Source organism: Clupea harengus, chromosome 3 (assembly GCF_900700415.2).
Source record: "Clupea harengus chromosome 3, Ch_v2.0.2, whole genome shotgun sequence".
Taxonomy (NCBI): Eukaryota; Metazoa; Chordata; class Actinopteri; order Clupeiformes; family Clupeidae; genus Clupea; species Clupea harengus.
Window position 1 is genome coordinate 21924335 of NC_045154.1, and position 23528 is coordinate 21947862.

The 23528-nt window shown below is 44.2% G+C and overlaps 1 protein-coding gene across 1 annotated transcript in view; it reads right to left on the reverse strand.

The window, feature by feature from the left end:
• Positions 1–23117, reverse strand: part of ppm1h (protein phosphatase, Mg2+/Mn2+ dependent, 1H) — a 28913-nt gene extending 5796 nt beyond the window's left edge. The window contains exons 1-7 of the mRNA XM_012842468.3: positions 22214–23117; positions 16789–16951; positions 15828–16184; positions 10647–10759; positions 9846–9930; positions 9476–9594; positions 2210–2273 (exon numbers count right to left, since the gene is read on the reverse strand). Of these exons, the coding sequence (XP_012697922.1) occupies positions 2210–2273; positions 9476–9594; positions 9846–9930; positions 10647–10759; positions 15828–16184; positions 16789–16951; positions 22214–22446 (1134 nt within the window). The 5' untranslated portion in view covers positions 22447–23117. The remainder of the gene's footprint in view (positions 1–2209; positions 2274–9475; positions 9595–9845; positions 9931–10646; positions 10760–15827; positions 16185–16788; positions 16952–22213) is intronic.
• Positions 23118–23528: the final 411 nt, after the last annotated feature.

The following is a 23528-nucleotide window of genomic DNA, read 5'->3' on the forward strand; positions in this document are numbered from 1 at the left end:
ATTTACAGCAAACCGGTGGTATGCTTGAGTGGTATGCACAGCTTTGCGGCAGTGTTTACACGAACCATTAACCCTGATAGATAGCCATAAAATCCACCAATAAAAGTCATTATTCTAAATATATTTTCAGAAATGAAAGCTTCTCAAAAATATGATATGCTCTATTAAGGACATTACAATAATCCTGATTAAAATACCACTTGCTGTGAATGACACTAAAAAGCAGCATGTACAGTATGTCTGTGTTAGATCTATAAATTGACTGAAATGTCTTCTTTGTATCATCCAGTATCAGAACCACTATGAGAACTCAAAAAGCCATGATAAGAAATTGCCATAATTTGTGCCGATTATAGAAAAACATAAAGGAAACCAGATATGTGTAACCTAACAGAAGCGTTTCCACTGTATGCTCCATATATACGTGTAAGATTTTGTAAATCATATCAAATTTGTTATGTAAATATTGAGATCGCAGCCAAGACGCCCTTAATGCCCTTAATGCCCTTATCAACATGGAAAAGTGGATTGGCTTGCTTTATGCAAATATTTTATTTTATTGAAAACCAATATTGCCAAACAGGGCGGTACAAAATAAAATTATAAAGTGCACATTTCAGGTAAACAAGGACTCAGCCTATAGTGCAGTTAAACCATGGCTTAATATTTTCTTTTTTTCAAGTTTGCTGGGAACATAGCTGTCAGGCCTCTTATTTCAGAAACATTGAACCGTAACAGTAAGGTTACCAATAAAAGGTAAGCCTACTACTTCTTTGCTTTCAGCCAGCTGCCTGTTGACATTTTCAGACAACAGTGAAGCTCGCTTCTTTTGCACAACACAACTTTTAAAAGTAAACTTTCCATTCAGAAGCTTTTTATCATCTATTTCGCCGTATCGCGCTCACCATTCACTCAAACTGTAACGTTAGCCTACTACACAGTTTGCGAGGCCAAAAAGAATGTAAATCTAAAAAAATTAAAAAATAAAAAAAAAATTGCGTTAATCTCGCGATAAAAAAATGTACGGCGTTAAAATGGGTTTGCGTTAACGCCGTTAATAACGCGTTAAACTGACAGCACTATATTTTACATTTAATCATTTATGTGTTTTTTAATACCTTTTTTATGTTTTGTAAGTCGCTTTGGACAAAACATGTCCAGTAAATACTATAACCATAACAAAAATATAAAACAACCTTATAGATTTTAGACTGAAATACAGCCAGATGAGAAGATTCACCCCGGAGCATTCAGATAAAGCTGTCAATTGACTGCAAAAGATATCTGTAATCTAAGTGTCACCCCATTAAAAACAAGTTTCCCAGCTGTCTCCCTATGCGGTGTCAGTCCTCAGTGCCGTCCTCATTTGCACACTGCCTGAAATGTAACTCTTGATTCCTTTTTTTCTCTCTCTGTCGGCGAACATCTGAAACAGCTGTCTACCACAGAGGCTGGTCTACTTGAAATGGAATCATAAAAGTGGTGTGTGGGAGAGGGGGAGGCACAGAGAGTGCACATCGAGGAGAGCTGGAGCCAGTATGTGGAGGAGAAAGATGTAGGAGTCTTTCAAAGTGCTGGCGTTCCTCAGGCCAACAAGGAGAAATATCTTGGGATTAATTGTTTACTATTAGGCAGCTATAAGCAGCGAGCGGTTTTTCTTCTTTTTTTGCCTCCACCGCTAGTCTGGCACAAAGCCCACTGTCTTCGACCCACCATTCATGTCCCTGCAAGACTTTAAAAAGATAGACTTGATGAAGTAGGCATTTTCAAACACCCCAGTTTCATTAAGGAGGGTAGGTAGAGGCCAGGGCTCATTCAGGTAATATTTCAGCTTGCCTTTGGACACCACACTCTAACTTTTGGCAATTCCTTCTGATCCCCCAGCCAGCAAACTTCTTATTCAACACAATCAGCAATGGCTTTCAGTCTAACAAAACTGTAATTTGTCACGCTCATTGACCCATATTTTTACAGAGTAATTAATTAAATATGGAATGTAATATATACTAATACACATGTTTAATATGCTTTTAACTGAAAGAGTATATTACATTGAAGTTATGAACAGAACATGGTTCCTCATTTCTATTGAGGCAGCAGTCAGTAAATGTCAGAAGTTGACAAATGGCAAAAATAGTGGACCTTAGTTTCTGTCGAACGCCCCGCAAGGCCGCAGGAATAATTATGTCAGCAGCACAGCATTTCTTACCTTCTTCCCTTCCCCGTATATTAAAGGAAACTTCAGGTCGTCGTCTTCTATGGTTTTATATGCCCTGCACAAATGAGAGGAGACTGTAATGGGTTTTTGCTTTATGGCAGACAGTGCACACATGCTCCAGGAAAACCGCTCCGAGGCTTGACAAGAAGGTGAGAGATTGATCACAGGGGTGGGTTTCCCCAAAGCCTTTGTAGTGGAAAAGCCATGTTGACCATTTGTTAGAACTGCAAAAGAAATGTGGTAATAGTGGTAACCAGTGGCGGCTCCTGAAGAAATTCTCAGGGGGGGGTAATTTTTTTGATAATGATTAAGGCGACCCATTCAGTAGGTACATTAAGTTAGCTGATTAACTCATACAGCAATACCTTTTTGTCCACTATTGGCAGCACACAACAGTAATATGTCCCCTCTTGCTACATAGCTAGAGTAGCAAGTTACAGGTGGAAAGCTATGGAAGAAAGTTGCATCCAGGAGCCTTCATAAGCAAACATGATGTGGCTCCACATTAAATTATCCCACTTTTTCATTATCCACGTGTCTCATATGTTGTATGATGTAACATAGCTTAACAGGACACATGATATGTCCAGTAACAACATAAAGAAGGGGTAACATAAGTCAAAACCAACAATATTTATTGACTGATCTTGAAAGTATTGGCTTACAAAAGCAAAATAAGTCATCACATAAAAAATTATTCAGTGTTAGTGCAAGAAGCGAACTGTGAAACACACTGTGAAACCTATGTATATGAAATACAGACCGCAATTTTCTTTCGTTCCAATTCTTGGATGTAGGATTTCCCTACCTTTGTAGAAACCTGTTGAATGGATACATTTGGTCTAGGAAGTCCTAATTGTTTTGTTGTCAATGTATCTTCATTAGTACGCCGACTAAAAAATAGTTTCTGTCAAAGAGCGAATCGAGTTATTGCACTGAACAGGGGCCATCTTGACAGAATATGCCTCTGTCGAGCTGTATGACGTTTGTATAGGCTTTTACGTCCATTACTTATGACACGACATGGAGGGGCGAGCCCTCCCGGAAGCCATAGATAATGTATTGAGAGCTCTGTTTTGTGAAAAAAATGGATTTAACATGGGAGTCAATGGGAGAGGTCTGGGGCGATTTTCATTTCGCCCCAAATCGCCCCAGAAGGGGCGGGGCCATTTGAAGCACGACTTTAGGCTGACTGAATGACTGTTACCTGATTCAACAATGACATACAGAGGCAGATCAGACGGTCTAGTGGTAGAATCCGACAGAACAAAAAATATTACATTTAAATGTCGTCATTTATGCGACTTACAAGGGGCTGTGTGTTCAGACTAAGTCTGGGGTAGAGATGTGGACTAGAGTGGAGTAAGACCTACAAGACAAACTTTTCATCTCTCCCGCAGTAAGCAGACAGAGAACCCACTCCGGACTCACACACTAAATAATGCTAGCGATATTGGGCTTAGAGCAATACTATGTAGGTATTTACTGTTTTTAAGGTATGTTTTTGTAGGTAGCCAGTTTTTATAACATACTCAAATGAATATTGATGGTATCTGGTCATGTGGTATATTCATCCTCAAATTCATTTTAATGGGATGTGGTCATGTGAACACATTTGTCATCCCTACTAGCTGCCCCCAGCTATTCATTGTATAGATCTGTGCTCTGGGTCAGAAACCAGTTAAAATGGAATGGCTCCTAAAGCACAACTTCACCAAACGAAACCTACAAAGAGAACATTCATCCATATGCTCTCTAATATCTGAATCCTGTGGAATCAACCATATTTCTAGAACAGCTCAGTTTTCTTTGAACTAAGGACTTGTGATGTAGTGCAACTAAGTGACGCGCTAGTGACGTGCAGGTCGGGTATAATGAGTGCTCTGTGGACTCTCTGAGCTGCCTTTGAATCATTCGTCAAACACTAAAGGCCAATTTATAGTCCAGGAAACAAGTGTAGTTAGACAAAAAATTATTGTGGTCGACAGATGTTGCGGCGCTGTAGGCTTTCACAGTCCTGAGCCAGAGACTAAACATTGGATTAGAACATCATCTGTTGTTTCTATGACAACATTTTCTAACGTTACATCTCATCGCGAAAACAACAAAGTAAACACAGTCACACACCGGGACCACGGCAACACACCAGCACGCAGAAATTTGAGTTGCTATCCAATCGGACTGCGCGAGCACGTCTGTGCCCTTTCAATTTTTTATTTATGTATGCGACAAGCTCTGCAAAACCCTAGCAAACACACATGTTGTCTGTTTGACTTCATTTTTTGTCGAGCAACATTTGTCTTAACTGAGAGTAAATGGGGAAACATGCATCCAGCTCCTCATATGGCCAATTTGTAGAATCACACATAGTATATGACCACTGAAATATACAAAACTTTCCTCATTTTATTTGTGTTAAATAGATCCAAATCAAGTACTGTGGCGGTGTCAACAGAATAAACTGAAGGCATCAGACATTCAGAAATGATGAAATGAAATGGTAGTTATTCTTATATCTTCTAAATGTGTGACATGAGAGACTTTTCTTAGTGTAGTCACAAGGGGGATTAGTGAAGCTTTTGGAGAGAAATGTGCAGATAGATTACTGGTTCCACCACGAGTGCCCATATGCGCTCTCACCGGGTGATCTTTTGCACTCAGCACTTTCAGGCTGCTCGAGCCGGAGTCATCGCAGGAAGCGCGGTCCCAAAGCACACATCCAAGCCCACTCTTGGGTCGCACTCAACTCTGACTGAGTGTCATCTATTTACCAACACGACTGAAGCTCCACTTCAAGAACATTTGTGGCTTGAGAAAAATGCTCAGTGACTGAACTGGGGAGACAGGCAACACAGTCTGTCTCCACATTATATAAAGTATGTACACAAAAAAAAAAAATCACTGCCTTCTAATTAGCCAAGAGAACCACAACGATTTTGTTTGAAATACCATGAAAATGAACAGACTTTTGCAGTAAACAAGAAAACGAAGGACAAGAAAAATCATGTTGTGTCCCATGCATCTATCAGCACTCAACATTCATCCTATAAGAGATGAATCAGAACCCCTTGTCTGTGCAGTGGATGGTCATATCTTAGATTTCATACAGACATTCATACATTCATTTAGAGTACACACCGTACTTCATTTGTTCAGTTGCCACACAACTGGATTGGCTGGAAACCATGCTTACCGTATGCATATCTGCATAATGCATCATACCTTATGCTAACCTTATGCATATTTGCATAATGCATCATACGTTTTTCTAACCTTATGCATATCTGCATAATGCATCATTGGTTTTGTGTCTGTGTCATTCCTCTGGCTACCTGGCAGTCATGTCAATTAATTAATTTGTTTCTTTGCTGACACTATGTTGCATAGCTACAGACCACAGGGAAATCATTTGTTAGTCAATATAATCAAATATAATGTTGAAAAATATTGACAGAGTTTCCTGCTATACTTATTAACGACCTTTGCTTAGATTGTCTAGTTTTGTAAAATCAATAGCATTACCGATTAACTTCCCACTCTAACCTATGATGGTTTTCAGCAAACCAAGTGCCTAAACCATCCCCCATCATCCTCTCTGATCGCCCCTTGGTCAGTTGCGAAGGAGGAATGCAGGTGTGGGCGGATTCACCTACCCGCCTGCCTGCTAGTGTGGATTTCTTCTTTCAAGGAAACAAGTTTGGAGATGTGAGGTTAAATGTTTTATGACCTTGTGAGGATTATCAGGAAAAGGATAGTATATAACCCTCTTCTAGTTGCACCACACTTCAAAGCTTTCATGTGGTGATACCGTATCTGCTAGTCAATAGATTTGAGGATTGCCTGTCACTAGCTCTAAATCAGAGAGGTTGATGGATATAAGACTGTAATTAAAATACTGACGTTAGGCTACTTGATCATTCCTTTTAGGCTTTCTAACTGTCTAGCATTTCCCCCTGATTGTATGGCCTACTGTCGAATCACTCAAATCATTATTATTTTCCCTTTCTCTCTTCAATATCCTATTTAAAACCTTACACAGACACACCAAATATTGCTTTAAAACGGCAGCAACATGATTCCAACAAAAGTACAGATAATCAGTTGCTAATTAGTCTCAGTTCCAATGATGCACAAATTCCTACTGACATTTCAATTGGACATTCAGCTCAATCATGCTTCCATTCCAATTGCATAGGCCAATTAAAACGGCCGATATCAAGCTTTTGAAGCAGTCGTTACATCACCAGGAGATACACGGAGTCAGATCCCATCCCACTGAGCCATAACACGGAGACGTCGCATCAGACTGAGGCCATCAGAGTGAGTTCAGAGTCGCTTCCCATCACAATCAGAGGGAGAAGCTCCAGGATAGGAGAGCCCTTGGGAATTCAGAGGAGTGGTATTGCTAAGGCTTCCACATTTTGTTTTGACATGTCTGTCTGTATGACAAGAGAAGACTGTGAAAGATAGGGGTCTATTTACCCACTCTATTCATCACCTCCAGCCACTCTTTTCCACTGACCGGTATGGGATGGTACCCTCAGGATCAATCAATCAATCAATCAATTAATCAATTTATTTATTTGATCAAGAGGGACAGTGTACATTCATGAACATTAAAATGTAAATGCACCCAATTATAGCCAAAAGGCTAGTTTCTAAAGGATGAGTACCTGTGTGGTTCTAAAGACGTACTCATTGAAGGTAGGCAAGGTAGTCTGCAGTTGTGGTGGGTACTTCACCTGACGTGACTCAAATAGAGGTTCAAATACTTATTTTCTGCGACAAATGCAAATCAATTCATAACTGTTATAAAATGCAGTTTTCTGAATGTTTTTGTTGATATTCTGTCTCTCACTGTTAAAATAGACCTACCATTACAATTATAGATCACACATTTCTTTGCAAGTGGCCAAACTTGCGAAATACTTATTTTCCCCACCATACATGACAACACAGAGATGAGAAAGACACAGGAAAGGCCTGCGAATCAATAAAGACGTCGAGTGTCGAAAAACTAAGAAAGTTAAAAACAAATAAAAATACCACAGCAGATTGTAGATGATGAATGGGACCTCCACCCAGTCACTTTGGGTATTCTCACATGGCCCTGTTCACCAAACATTTAGAGTCTCCTTATTCCAGTGAGAAGTGACTGTCATCACATTCAGACTTGTTCAGCCATATCAATGGCAGCCATTTTGATTTTCAATCCATCTCTAGTCTACCTCAGCTATGGAGGACCGGCAAAAGGCTAGATCCTATGGAGATAGTGGCATGACTGGAGAAAATGAGGAGGAGGAGAAGGGGAGGAGGAGGAGCACGAGAGCGATAGAGAGAAAAAGAGGAGGAGGAGGAAAAGGATCGTAACTCAGATGCTGGTGGCTGGCCCGACCACAGCCTGCCGTGGCATTTGAACTTGCAGAACATGCCCACTGCAGAACATGCCCACTGCAGAACATGCCCAATGCAGAACATGCCCACTGCAGAACATGCCCACTGCAGAACATGCCCAATGCAGAACATGCCCACTGCAGAACATGCCCAATGCAGAACATGCCCACTGCAGAGCATCCATCAATTTAACACAGCCCCCAGACAGCACCGCCTGCCAGTCTCAACAGCCCTCCATCTGCAGTGCGAATTTCATAGCCAGCTGGGTCAGGGGAAAACAGGCGTGGAGAGCAGCACAAGGAGAAGGGATGAGCTGGCTTCAGAGAATGAGCATCAGAGAGATAAAGAGAAAAAGGTGGATGAGAGAGAAAAGTAGGTGATAAGGTAAGGGAAAAGAGGGGGAGAAAGAGAGAGAGAATGACATACAGACAGGGGGAGGGAGGAGAGGAGAGGAGAGAGGGACATGGAGTGAGACAGAGAGAGGGAAAGAAAGAGACAGATATGGAGAGGTGATGGAGAGGAGCTGGAGGAAGGTGGGGAGAGGGAGAGGGAGAGGGAGGAGAGGAGAGGAGAGAAAGGGACATGGAGTGAGACAGAGAGAGGGAAAGAAAGAGACAGATATGCGGTGATGGAGAGGAGCTGGAGGAAGGTGGGGGGAGGAAAGAGTGTAAAAATATGAGCAGTGAGAGAAGCCAGAGGCACAGCCCTGCATTCCTAATTAGACTGTGGGCTCAATCACGTCCCAAAGGTGCACCAACATACACACAGACAAGCAAGCTGACACACACACACACACACACACACACACACACACACACACACACAAACAGATATACACACACAAATTGTACACACACATTCTCTCTTACAATGCCCACACACACACACACACACACAGATACACACACATACATACAAGCAACAGAAGAGCTAACATTTGCAGAATAGAAAGCTATTTTGATGCCAAACATCAGTCAAACGCCGCCCTGGGATCTGCCAAACACTCAAGACAAACACGGAGCGGCCGACTAACCAACCGAGTGACACTCCCAAACACATTTCCATGAACATCTGTCCCCAGACCGCTGTCTTCACAGGACCTCCAGTGTACACAGAGCACTCAGCCCATCTGGTCTGACGAGTGTCTGTCGCCCGCCCCAGCTCCCCCCCCCTTCATGCAGGGTGCCCTCTCGGGGGGCCATGTTTGATAATTCATCACTTGTGATCCCCCCAGCGCTGCCCTCTGTCTCCTCCCATGCTGGACAAGTTAATGAGCAGCTTTGACCCCGTGCTGCACGTCTCACTATCTCAGCTGCGATCAGACACCCTGTCTCTCCCACTGTAAAGCCGTGGACAACCGAGTGGATTCAGGCTGGACGCTTCTGATCGATCGTTGCGTCACAACCGGCTACGCCAATTAAAACTGAGCTGACACGGAGTGACTGCTATCGTACGGTGGATCCAGGAAGGCCAAAACACACACACACACACACACACACACACATTACAGTGAAAGATGGCGGGTTGGTCTTTTAAAAGATCCATTCAGATCCGATTAAAACCTATTTAAAAAGCCTGTTACAAACACAATCTATTAATCACTGAGTAAAAACACTGGACAGAGTTGGAAAGATTACATTTGGCCCAGTGATTTGTTTGGACTTTGAAAGAGAAGTGGCCTTACTGTTGGCTGGCAGACTTCTTCTAACATAACTTCTTTTGCAAGAGGGGAGAAGGTGGAAGAGGCGGTGAAAATAGGCTGACAGTAATCACAAACTGGTGGCGTTTCTACGTAGGCCGCCGGGGCGGTGACTCAGAGCTTTTATTCATAGATCCCACGGCCGTGCGTAGAGCAGGACTCACCATCCGTTCATAGTGAAGTCTCTGTAGAGCATCCTCTTGCCCACCTCCTTCCTCTGCACCCGTCTGGGGAACTCCAAGTGCGTAAACTCATTGCCCAGCAAGTGAGGCTGCATGAAACCCTGTCCAAAACAACAGAAAAACACAGAGAGAGAGAGAGAGAGAGAGAGGGAGAGAGAGAGAGGTGATTCCATCTGCCTGTGCCTTCAAACGTGGGAACTCAAGCATCCCTCTTCCTGACAGAACCTGACTCACCACCCCCCCCACCCCCCACCCCTCCCCCGGTTCTGTCGTTTTAACATCTGCAGCGGCTGAGTTTGTATGATAGGGCTGGATCATACAACAGGCGCCGTCAACAGCTTTCCCCCCTCACCAGAAACTGGAGCCTCTGGCGCTCTGACTCCGGGGTGAACTCGGTCGACATGGGGATGATCTCGCCATTGCGGACAATGATGGCCCTGATGGATGAACAAAGAATACATGCATTACAGACGACACATGCACGGGGCATGGCCTGCTTTCTGTAGGCAAACAGTAAAATAGAGACGGGCGAGTGAAACATGCCGTATGACTGGCGCTTTCAAAACAAAGTCTATGGTATGTTTCAAGTGAAGAATGTCGTCCTTTTATACAGAGGGTCCTCTATTCCGGTGTGGTCTGAGGGGAAAGGCAGGGTGGTATTTAGCCTTTAGGTTCGTATTTACAGTAGTTATGTAAGCGGGACTTTTTGGCCGGAGGTCTGTCTGCACACTATTCCGGAAGATCCTGGACATGCAGAGGAACTCTTATATACAGACACATAAATATGCGCATTGGATACACACTGCATCACCGTTTAGACATCCGTGTGTAGATATATAAGGACAGCTTTTAATGGAGTTGTTTCGGGAATAGAGTGCATGTTAAGGAGGAATGTTTTGCAGCGTCATATTCCCAAACATGTTCAGCTGTGTCTTACAAGACGTTCGCTCATCTCTGTCTGAACTGGTTAAGATACCTGCTCGTCGATAAGCTAAATCATTACAACACACTCAAACATCACAGTAATATCACCCACGCAGATTTCCTATGGAGATTCATGCAACTTTGTCATGAACATGGGCATGTGTGCCAATTTTTAGCCATCGTTTTGGCAGTTTCACAGAGACCCAACCATGGGCTCACATGTCCTTACCTGCTGTCTCCAGCATTGGCCACGTAGAGTTTGCCCAGGAAATACACCACGGCCACGGCAGTGCAACCCCCCGATATGCAGTAAACAGCCTTCTCTCTCTCAATCTGTGCATCCTGTGGGGTTAAAGCACAGCCATGTTATGCTTCAAACACATATCTGTTCCATACTAATGCACTGTTTTTTGCACAAATTAAGACAGAGGTATGATATGATGATGTAGGGCTCTTCCTGAAGCACATGGATTAAAAAATGTACAGTATGTTAATTAATTATACGAGACCTTCAGAAATCAGTATGCAATAAATGGTCAAGGGAAAGGCAAAAGCACTAGACAAAGCGATGTCCAAGAGTTTAAAAAGGAAAACCCATAGCCAAAGTGTATAATTAAACTCATTAATTATGATAATTAATGCATTCATTTATTTAAAAGTCATTATGTTAATTAATGAGATGAATAATTGATCAGTAACTGAATTAAATACAAAGTTAGCATTAATTTCAATGAAGCATTACTATTTAGACAATACCAGATTTACATCATGTAAAGCAGAACTGAGCCAGAACACAGGTCTTCCTCATACTAGACTGGTCTTCCTCATACTAGACACAGGTCTTCCTCATACTAGACTGTATAAACCTGGGACTGAAGGATGGCAGGGTTTTCTCATTATGCATACGGAATAATTACTCGTACTGCCTCTCTGCGATATGTTTTGTCTCTACTGAAAATGACTATCTAATGACTTTCTCCGACCGTGTCTTAGTCTGACTACACAATGAATAAACAATGAAAGGCTAAGCCTAAGGTTCCTGGGCCACAGAATGAATACCTAGTGTTTGTGACAAGAGGCGATGGCAGGCAGTCTCAGCGAGGCCTCATCATGTGGTGACTTGGCCATCTGCTTGGTTGCTCATCAGCTCACTGATTAACTATATGTGTGTGAGTATGTGTGTGAGTATGTGTGTGTGTGTGTGTGTGTGTGTGTGTGTGTGTGTGTGTGTGTGTGTGTGTGTGTGTGTGTGTGTGTGTGTATGCATGGGCATGGAAGGACAAAGTGGCAGAGTCCCAATACCGACCTTATCCTCACATATCCTCCACCTTTACACTCTCTGTGTCATCAAAACACACACACACACACACATATGCACGTGCGCACACACACACACACACACACACACACACACACACATGCATACACACTCAAACATGTGCACGCACACACACACACACACACACACACACACACACACACACACACACACACACAACCATAATCGCAGACATACACACAAACTCAAACATGCGCACTCACATACACAAACACATATGCACGTGCACACACACACAAACACACACACACATATGCACGTGCACATACACGCATGCATACACACTCAAACATGTGCACACACTCACACAACTATATTTCCAGACATACACAAACTCAAACATGCGCACACACACACACACACACACACACACACACACACACACACACACATATGCACGTGCACAAACACACACGTGCAAACACACACACACGCATGCATACACACTCAAACATGTGCACACACTCACACAACTATATTTCCAGACATACACACAAACTCACACACACACACACACACACACACACTTATGCACGTACACACACACACACACACACACACACACTTATGCACGTACACACACACACACACACACACACACACACAGGTCAGAGCAGGTTGTGCGGTTGCCTTGGGAAAACTCTATGTCACAAATGCTGCAACTCAATGTGTACAGCATTATAAATTATAAATATTCAGCCAAGCGCCTACGTTTACAACATTCAGCACTCAACCCCGTCACACTGAAAATACGCCCCAGCTAGTCGGTGGAGCATCTACACCTGCAGAGTGCCATAACACGGAGGCCAAGTTTAGCCTGTTATGTCATTTAAAGTATGTTACGCCTGTGACAACTTCACTTCATGGGTACAGCCCTTCACTTGGTTTGAGTGTGGCTTTTTATGGACTTATGCATAGGACTTACAGGACTTCAGTTACAAGATAATAAATCCACTCACTTTACTGCTTCATATGTGGCATTATATGACACAATAACAAGTCATTGTCTCGTTAAGTGTAAATGTGTTGGAGGTTAATGAGATTTTAGTGGTGCAGTGGCTCAAACACACCGTCAGGGACAGGCCCATGCTTTGGGGGGGGGGACGGGTTGGAGGTTAAAGTGTTTTTCTCTCCAGTCTACAAGGCATGAGGACGGGGACTGAAGGCTCACCATTTCCCACTTGTGTGCCCAAACAAGGATGGCGATAAGCCCCAGTGACAGATGCACCACACCTGATGGCTGCACTTTGGCCCGTGTTTATCTGACTCAGACAGCTTCTCTATAAAAAAAAGGAGGAAAACAAGAGAGGAAAAAAAAACATGCTGCTTCCACAGGAATGCACTGATTCATGTCAGCGACAAACCGACCAGAGGCGTCGGGCTACGAGATAAGCCTCTGACACCGTTAGCGTAGAAGGCTGCGCCCACCAAACCGCTCCTGACAGCCAGCAGCCACCGTTTCATCAGGAGAGCGGCGCTCATGATTAGGTGCCTGGAGAACGGAGGTGTGCCGAGAACAAAGAACCAACGCAGCTTCATCTTCAGAGAGGGAGGGAGGGAAGGGTGGGTGGATGGGCTGGTGGGTGGGTGGAGGAGAGTGGGGAGACGGTGCGTCAAGGGCACGGAAAGGGCAAGGAGACCGGAGACAGCGTGGATAAGATGAGGTGTGGCTGTGCAGCGTAAAAGATTTCCATGCCTTCTGTGGTGCAGGTGCACAAAGAGAGAGAGATGGACAGAGAGAGAGAGAGAGAGAGAGAGAGACAGAGAGAGAGAGAAAGAGGGGGACAGAGAGAGAGAGCAAGAAAGATCCTGGATGAGGGAGGGGAGCAGAATGTGAGAAGCAACCAGGTCCAAATTTCACCAAACCTCCTGCAGTGAGGAACGTGTCAAACCTGCTCTTTCATATTCCCCGTCAGACACACCTACCCTATAAATCATCATGTTATGATCCATGGTTTCAGACGAAAGTAAAATGTAGCTGTCTACCTGTTCTAAAATATTACATATCTAATAAACTGTAGGGCTAATGTGGAGTTCATATTTGATCTAATGTTTATGTTATATTTCTGTCGTACAGACGAGCAGCACATAATTTCATGGCCTACTTCTGCTATCTTATCTGAACAACTCAGGCGGGGTAAAGTGATGAATAGGTAGCGATACTTGATAAAGGGCGCTAGATGGTTCAAAGGAGGAAGTGCAGCTCCTCGATCAGATAAATGGTGTAGAGCTGCAGAACCCTCAGACACACTGAGCACTGCTGAAGCAGATGACTCTGCAGCACAGTATGAGTTGTAGCATGCTGCCATCTAGTGGCCTCATAGAGCAATGCTGCATAATTGATTAAAAACGGCAGTTTGCCTAGTGAGGTGCACTGTGTCAGTAACATACCTTTTTGAATCCCTGCCACTTTCAGTGGAGTCAGTGGTGCATTGGGCCCCACAGATGCTGATATAGGATTGGAACTTTTACAAAATGTTACTGATGAAAACACATTTTTGGAAAGCACTATGGATCATAAGTATATGTATACCCCTGGTCCGAGTGCCAAGTCACACAAGCCTGCACACACATGCGTACACACACACAATCTAATTAGCTTATGACACATTTCCATCACAAAGAATACTGAAATAGCATGACCAATTGAATTTGACACAAATTGATTATATGGTTTTACAGATGTATTCATCTGCCTGACATGACATCACATTTCTTATCAAGGTCTCTCACTATGCTCCAATCATCAATGACACATTACCTCTCCAGAATGGATCGGGACAGACAGACAAAAGTGGATTCACTGTTAAATAAGGTTCTAAGTGCCCCAAGAGATAAATACGGGCCTGACTGCCCCATTGTTAAATAAGGTCCTTTCTGCCTCATGGATTAGATTAAGTCCAAACTCCCTCGCTGTAATGGTAGATTAGGGTTCTAGCTGCCTTACTGTTAGATTAGGTTATGTCTGGGATAGAGCAGCAGCAATCTCTTCGAGGCCACTGGTAAAGGCCACTGGTCTCGACTGGGCGCTAACCTCCATAGTCCCCCCTGATGGTGATGGCGGTTCTGCCCCACCACAGTTTACGACTCCCATCCACTGACTCCTGAGCCAGATGGCGGGCGGCACACTGGCTCCGATGCGGTGGAATGGCACCATATGTCGCCCATCCCAGCGGAGCTGTGGCACATTATGGACTAGCACCGGCGTAAGGGGCAAATCACCTCACTGTGCCCACTCATCTGGGGTTCTGCTGGCCTTTTTCAGAGGAGGTCAGCCTGGGGAGAAGATCGTTTGTCTGAACACAACCCACTTCTGGTCCCGGGCTGTATTTAATCTTGTGAAATTGTGGAGCTCAATGCTGAGGAGGCCATGTTTAATGATGCCTAATGATTTCATAATGATGCTGAGGATAGCAACGGTCCCCTGCTTCCCCATAACCTTAATCTTCACGCCTCTGCAATCTCAGTAATGGTCATTACACAACAGAGCCCACAGCACCATAGACTTATGCAAGTTATTTATTCACTGTTCTACAACATTGGCAAAGGCTAAATAGCCTAATTGTATTATTTCCTCCCAAAACAGTTTCATTAAGTGACACATGACTGTCTTTCCTTCCCGGACTGCCTTTCAACACCTGAGAGAACAGGTCAGACAAGACTACACGTGTGATCAAAATATCTCATATCCATGTCAAGGGAACAAAAAGTAAAAGGAAGAACTAAGTATGCCAAACTACTGAATTGCCAATTTCCATATGTAGCGAAGGGAGAGCGTGGTCACCCCACCTGGACACGAACCCGGGTCTACAGGGTGCCAAACATGCACTCTGACCGCAACGCCAAAGAGCCAGGCTCAATGGCATGGCAGTCAGAGCACATACTCATCTGTAGTGACGATCACATCGTCACACCATAACAAAATACTTGAACAAGGTGGAAAAGATTATCAGTGTATTTGATCAGCATAGGAATGAACTAATCAGAAACATCACAGGACTTTGCGCGCCTGATTACCGAGTCCCCTGAAGCAAACGGTCCCCAAGTGGCCAGCAGGTCTTACACACTCACCATCTCTTTGAAGGCGTTTTCTATGGCACCGATGACCAGGCTCTCGTGCTGGACCTTCTTCTCCGTGTAGAAGCGCGGGGCTGGGGAGCTGGGGGAACTGGGAGCCCCTGCGGACGCTCGGAGCGAGGCGGCCCGGGTGAGGGCCCGCTGGGAGCCCCCTGGGGACAGGTGATGGTCTCTGGGCTCCTCGCCCAGGCAGGTGGGGGGCAGGATGGCCGAGTTGCGCAGGATCTCCAGCACCTCCTGCAGGTGCTCCAGGATGCGGTGATGCAGCAGGCGGGAGGCCACCACGGCCGCGCCCGACCCCGCATGCCCATCAAACATCCCCCAGTAGTGCAGCACCAGCCCCTCGGCGTCCTGTGGGAGGAGCAAAACATGGACGCCTCATTACAACCTCTTACTGGACCACCTTATTTCTTCTTTATCAGCTGCTTGCCATAAAACATTAACTTATGGCCCACACTAGGATATGTAAAAAACTATTTGCTTTCCGAAACAGTAACTCCTTGTCTGGTATAAATATTCTTTCATTGTATACATGCGTCATCTCTTCTCAGTGGAGTTTATGAGGGGAAATAAAGCGGGCAAAAGTTTTATCAGCTGGTCTATGCATAACCAGTAACAAGGAAATGCAACTTGTTACACTATTTGTTTACAGTATACACTAAATGACCTGCTACAAACTGAATCTGAAAACATAGAAAACACCAGGCATGACATGGTAGAAATGGAGAAGTATGTGACTGGCAGTGACTGGATTTTAGTGCACAAACTGGTTGACCTGGTTTTGAATAGCATAGCTACAGGGACAGAAATGATTGTTGAGACAGCTGACAGATGACAAACAGCACATGGAGTGAGAGAAGCAAAGCAAAGCCAAGCCAGACCAAGTGACACAAACCAGGGGGAGGGGGGGGGGCATCTGTAAGATCTTCAGGTGAACCATGGAGCCATTACTCACAGCGTTCTCTCGGAGCCCCAGGCCCTCTCCGTTGGGCAGGGATGACCTCCTGCTGGCGGTGGGGGTTCGGCTGGGGGTGGAGGGCGCCGGCCTCCTCTTCAGGGCCAGCACCTCACAGCAGGCCTGGTCCTCGTTCAGAGCACTTTTCCCAGCATTGATCACCCTGTGCAACCACAGCGCATTCAGTCATTATTTTAACCCATCACTTCACTTCCTGACACTGACAAATCACTACAGACAGCACTCAGAAACATGATCTATACGACATACATTTTTGCGGTCATAAAGTGTATTAATATTGACTGAGCTCAGATTCAATTGGACACCGTGGCAGTGCCCGCATACCCATCAAACAGAGCCCAGTAATGCAGCACTACCCCCTCTGTCCCGTCCTGTGGCTGATAACACACATGGCAACCTCCTCACAACCTCTTACCGGATCAATAGTAAGACTTTTGGTGTGTCACATGCAACAAGCACACTGTATATTGAGAACGTCATTAAATACTGCATCGCAATATTGACACATATGTGCATACCGGTATTATGCCTATTTTTTTTATAATTATTGACAGAAATGTGCCTCAACTAATATACATGTGAACAAAATTAATTTAAAGATTAAGTGTATTCAATTAATCAAGTCCAAGCACAGCTTCTATGCCATTTCAGAGTCCTCCCTTTTTAAATCATCTCACATCGACATACATGTTTAATTTGCATTTCAGATACTCCATTGATGAAGCGGGCTCATAACCTCTCAGCTTTCTAAGAAGCGCACATCCAGGGAGAGGGTGAAGTTCACCAAGGGATAATTGGCTGCTTTCTCTATGGGTGGTTGCCCAGGGCTTCTAATTACTCATAGCAAACAGGATTAAGGCAATCTGGTCTTTCATCTAATGAATACTGGTCATCAAACGAAGAGCAGCACTGGTTTTCATGGTTACCGCGGTGTTGCCCGAAAGATCAATGCCAAGGGGGGCGGTAGGGGGGGCATGGGTCGCGGGAGGGGTAGAGATTTGTGTTATGTGTCAAGTGTCCTGGCTTTCTACTGAACTCACACAGACCTGCTGCTTTCTCTTTCACCCAGAGACAGAGTCACAGGTCGACAACCAATGAAAACTAGGGCAGGAGACAGATACCGCGTCGGAGAAGAGAGGAAGACTCTGCGACGCTCACGGATATTACTCAGCACGGAGAGGGGGGCATTGTCACACCGCATCGGGGATGCTGCTTGTTTTCTATCAGTGGAAAAGAGCCCTGTCTGATTGCTCCCCTGGTGTGGTGGTGATATAAGCCCCCTCTCTCTCTCTCTGGCCGGCCCGCATGGTCAGATAAAGAGTCCCAGACTTCATGCCCTGATACACTTAACCTCATTCCATCTATCGAGTGCAACAGGCTGAGACTAATGTGGAAAAATTGTTAGGAGGTTATGATGATGCCTGATAATGTGACAGTGAGGTTTATTCTACTCTCCTGCAGCCTCACCTTCTGAAAAAGCGTGTGTTGGGTAGCGTGACTTCTCAAGAGAGAGCAACAGCGTACTAACATTTCCGAGAGTATAGTACCATGGTGGGGAACAATGTGACCCTTGTCCTTACATGGGTCACAACACAGACAGGTCAATCAAATAAGAGAACTGGACTGGACAATACAGGTCATGGGATGCCATTAGTGTCACATCACCCCAGTTTACCCGAAGGGCACTGACAGTATCAGTTACCTCATAGAGCATTTAAAAAACTATTAATTGCCCAAAGAAAGTAAAGACCATGAAGGAAATGTTATGTTTTAAAACCTCACAGCAACAACACTGCCAACAACACTTCATCCATCAAAACATTCTTCAATATTTGTTTTGTTATGTTAACGATAAATTATTCTCTCTAAGTCATTGTGGTGAGCGTTCTTGCGAGCACTGCAAAGAAACTTGGCAATCACAAAAAAAAAACTCAGCTACCTCACTGTTGGGAGATACAATAGAAACACTTCAGCTCCTGGTCAACAGAGAGGAACTGAAAGCAGGAAAGGATCCATATCCTGTCCACCGGGCTACCACTGCTGATGACTATGAGGTATTGCTGGTTGCCATCCCCAACATTTGCAGCTCACACGTGTTACGGCCCTGATTTGAAAGGAGGAGACAACACCCTTGGGGGTAAGGGGATAGGGAAGACATTGACTGTAATCTTCCTTAATTTGTTTTGGTTTGACATTTCAAACGGAGGCCCTTGCTGTCCTCCCATGACACAGCTGAATGTGGATTTCTCATGGAGGACCCCAGGGGTTATGTATGTATGGGGTAAGGGGTGGAAAAGAGGAAGCCAGTGCATGCTGAGATCAGATCAGATCACATGAACAGTTGCTCTCCACATACAAGCTAAGCCAGAGGTGCAGAAACTCAATTACATCGGAATCAAAGTGAAACTCAGACAAAGGCAGAACTGAAAGTAAAGGACACCAATTTCAAAAGCAAGAGAGAGACAAAAACATCCACACAGCGCTCAAATGTAAAGTAGCATATGAGCACTGTGAGAGCGCACTAGCTGGCAGAAGTCTCAAAAGTTACACTACTCGGCCCCTGGCTGCCCCCCTGCCAAAGGCAAGTCCGGCTGTTGGTATTGAAAGAGCCTTGTCTCTTCTATGCCGTGATCGAAGCCAACTCATTACTAGACTGGCAGATGAAATAGAGCAAACAAAATCAGGCTCAGCCGCAGGGCACTGGCAGAAAGACCCCTTTCACCTGCGGAATACCCGTCTGTGATGTTAAACATATTACCCGGGGTCAAAACACACATTATGGAGTTTGGCGCTGATGATGTGTTCCGAGAATTTACTAAATAAATTCACTGAAAGGCTGTGTGTTTGGGACTGGATATAATCTGTTAATATCTGTTGAGATTTTCCACTACGCTTCAAACACTGACACTGTTTCTATTTGGCTTCACTTGTGCAAAAACAGCACATGCCAAAGTGAATGAACTACTGCATTAATCATTTACTGTCAATCAGGCTGAGTAGCATTTCTTATAACAAAATATTGCATCTGTGTGTATTTGCGTGTCTCTGTGTGTACATATGTTGCAGACATGCTTCAAAGAAGCTCTGATACATTCTTGCGCCCAACTTCCTTAGCTCAGCAAAAGTATAAAGGATGTTTTATGAGATTATAAAAATATTGGACCGTTAGTAACGTAGGGAAGTTCGGACACTTATTATAACCTGAATGATTTCTATGACTGACTCTGACACTGATGCAGACAAATGTACAGATGACTGAATTGATATGCTGCTCTCAATAGAAGTGCAGTTTACAGATGACTGAATTGATATGCTGCTCTCAATAGCAGTGCAGTACGAAAGTATGCCCAGTGCAAACAGTGACTGTCCACCCCTGGTGTCTGTTGTCATAAATGGGAGAGGGAGAGCCAGAGTGTGAGTATTTGAGTGTGTGTGTGTGCGTGTTAGTGTGTATTAGTGTGTGTATGTGTGCGTGTGTATGCGAGTGTGTGTGTGTGTGTATGTGAGTATGAGTGTGTGTGCATGTGTGTGTGTGTGTGTGTGTGTGTGTGTGTGTGTGTGTGTGTGTAAGCAAGCAAGTATGTGTTTGCGTGTGTGTGTGCCTTTGTATGTGCATGGAAGCATGCATGTCTCTTAGCAAAAAGCAATTCCTTATCAGAGTTCAGTTCTCTCCTCGGCTGCCTCTACAGGGAGGGCCAGTTAATCTCTGTGCCTCTGCTGGCCTGCTGACTGAGTGGGGTTTCTCAAGCCCCCCAGCTGGAGAGCCAGCTGTTGACAAAATGACAAGCCTGCTTAAAGCCACCGAGGCCTGGCGCACGCTCCACAGAGCATAGGGTGCAGATTCCCACGGACCCATCGCTTTAGTTTCAACAAGAAGTGGGCACAATCTGGAGCCGAGTGGCAGCCACAGAGTGGCTGTTTTGCACAGTTGGTAAACAAGTCCTAAGCACTACTTTGCCGTGTGCTCATGCCAACGTTGACATTTTATCTGAATATCTGGGCACTGGATGTGCTTTGTATTCACAGAGTACAGAGCGGTTCTGCATATTAAGTCAGTTCACTTCTACGGCTGCATGTAAATAGGCTGCATGACAGCATATCCACTTAACCACTGAACAACATCCACTGAAAAAACAAGATTGAGAAGAGACTATATTGAGAAGTCACTTCTTATTGTCTGTGATAGTGACATATTATTCTTCATGAAAGTGTAACGTATACTTATGATATGAAAAAGGAACTTTTCCTATACTACTAGTTTCATAATTTTCGGAAGTAAAATGACAATTGGCACGTTTTGCTTGACTTGCTGTCTTTTGCTTTGAGAGATGAATTTACAGAACAGGTACAACCACATGGACACCACTGGATACCCTCATATCATATTCCCTTCCTGCAGCAGTTGATGGTTTGTTTTCATCCTAACTTGTGCTGTCTCCCAGTGCATTACAGTATATGATAGGCTACTGTGGAAGAGGAAATGCATTCTGCAAGTCTGCATTTGAAAATCTGTATTGAGCAAATCCATCCACATCCTGTAAATATGCCTACTTGCTAATGGTAGGAGCTCACGCACTTTAGTGATATGTTCTGGGGGGGGGGTTGCTTGTCATGCACAACTGCAGTAATTAATTACTGGGAGTATGCCAATTAATTAAAATGGACCTTAGTGGTACCAACTAGCTTTGTGACAACAAAAGTCTATCAAAACACTGTTTATTAAATAAAAATATGATCCATTAACTATCATTATCATGTTTAAATGTGAAAACTGAAAATATGTGTAGGTAAAGAAGTCGAGGTATAACAGTTTGTTTTGAATTATTTCTTGGACTTATCAAAGTAAACTTGTTCAACTCAATGCGGTGACGTAGCCCAACATCCGCGAGGACTGGCTCTTCTACTGACGTCTCTAAGGAGGACTGTTTCTCCACATAGGTTTCCCTTACTGAAAATCATCTAACAAATAAATATCCTTGATTGTTTTCCTTTAAAGCTTTGCGCTGCTTTATTCACCCATCATCTGCAAAGGGGCCCTCTGCAAGTAGGTTAGGGTAGGCTACTGCCTGTGATTGGATGGAACTATTGTAGCTAGGTAGAAAATAAGGGCTATCAAAGCGGTGGTGTGCAGTAATCAAAGACATGTGTATTATATTCCATATTTGAGAAGTAGCTTGACCTGCTCATTTGTACTGCATCTTACAGGAGGCTTTATGAGATCATAAACTCTATTTTTTTATGGTCGCAGACGAATGCGTTATAAAATGTATAAATCCATTTGTTTACAAAAGGCACTGTATGCGATTGTCATTTAAGAGTCTGCATCTTACACGCTGATAAGACAGCTCCAAACAGGCTACAGAGATGATGTAGCCTATTACTTTAAGATGGACTCAGCACTTACTCTGCATAACCCGTAGACCACGGCAATCTATTCGTCTCTTTCAAGATGAGGATCGGTCGCGCGATGTGATCCGCGGAGCACTCAATCTCGTCAAGTGACAATCCCAAAAACTCCGGTCTCATGTAGGGGAATTTCAGCGGTAAATCAGAGCTTCCCAGATGATCGCCGTTGGTACCACCAGCCATGATGCCTCCCACTATATTGGCCATGGCCGATTTCATTCGTGTGAACATGATCCTGCTACAGTGCGCACCCCCCTACTGTATATTCAGGTGTTCTCCTTATTCCGAATTTACCCTCCACTCCAAATTGGCACGGCGTTCCATCCAAATGCGAGGACTAGACAGGCACCCCCTCACAGTTACAGTTTCATATAGTCCCAAGTGAACACGGAAATAAACTCTCGGTGAGCGTAGTCATGTGACAGTCCTGTTGTGGGATTTAGTCGCATAGCCACCACTGATGATCAGCTTAATGTTGTGACCAGTGAGCCAGTCGTCACCCGGGATTGCGCTTTCTTGACTACTGGACCGAATCGCGACAATTCCCAAAGCCTTATCTGATAGCATTATCTGAGTCAAAATTAGAGGTATTGGTGTCGGTTGCTTCCATATGGCAACTCCTGATTGGGATTGCAGCATAGGACTGAGGCAAATATTGACAGCTTCTTCTTGTGTGCCTGGGGCAGTGTCAACAAATTGTAGCAAGCTAGCCAGAAAGAATGCGCAGCGAGGGAGAAATCTCTGTTTTAATGTATTTCCTGTTGCCCATACACCGAACGACCTCAGTGTCACTTTGTTAGCGAACGCGTGAGAAAACTCATACAGATTACAGAGGACTAGAGGGAAATCTATCCCGTATCGCACAAACAGTAACAGTGGACAAATCCGCTAACACAAGGGGGCTAACCAAGGCATGACACACGGACTGAAAACTACACTGCTAATATGACTTCCGGATAAAATGAGAGAATGTGCAAGAATGAAGTGTAACTAGGAAAATAAAAACAGTAGGCTATTGATATATAAAAAGACAGACCTTTGTGGCAGTTAATTGATCAGATTGGTATTGTTCATTGCATTTGGAACATTTTGGAATATTTCATGTGGGTTTTTTCTGAACAGGAACCGTTATTTAACTTTGTAGGCAAAACATGTTGTGGTCAAATGATGGGGTCAATGAAGTGGTCAACTGATGCAACTCTTTTGCACTACCTCAGGAAGGGATCCTGAGTCCATATACCAAGTTTGGTGTCATCAAAGAGTTGCTGAGATATAATCTTTCTGTCAGAATCATGAATTGCAAAAGAAAGACA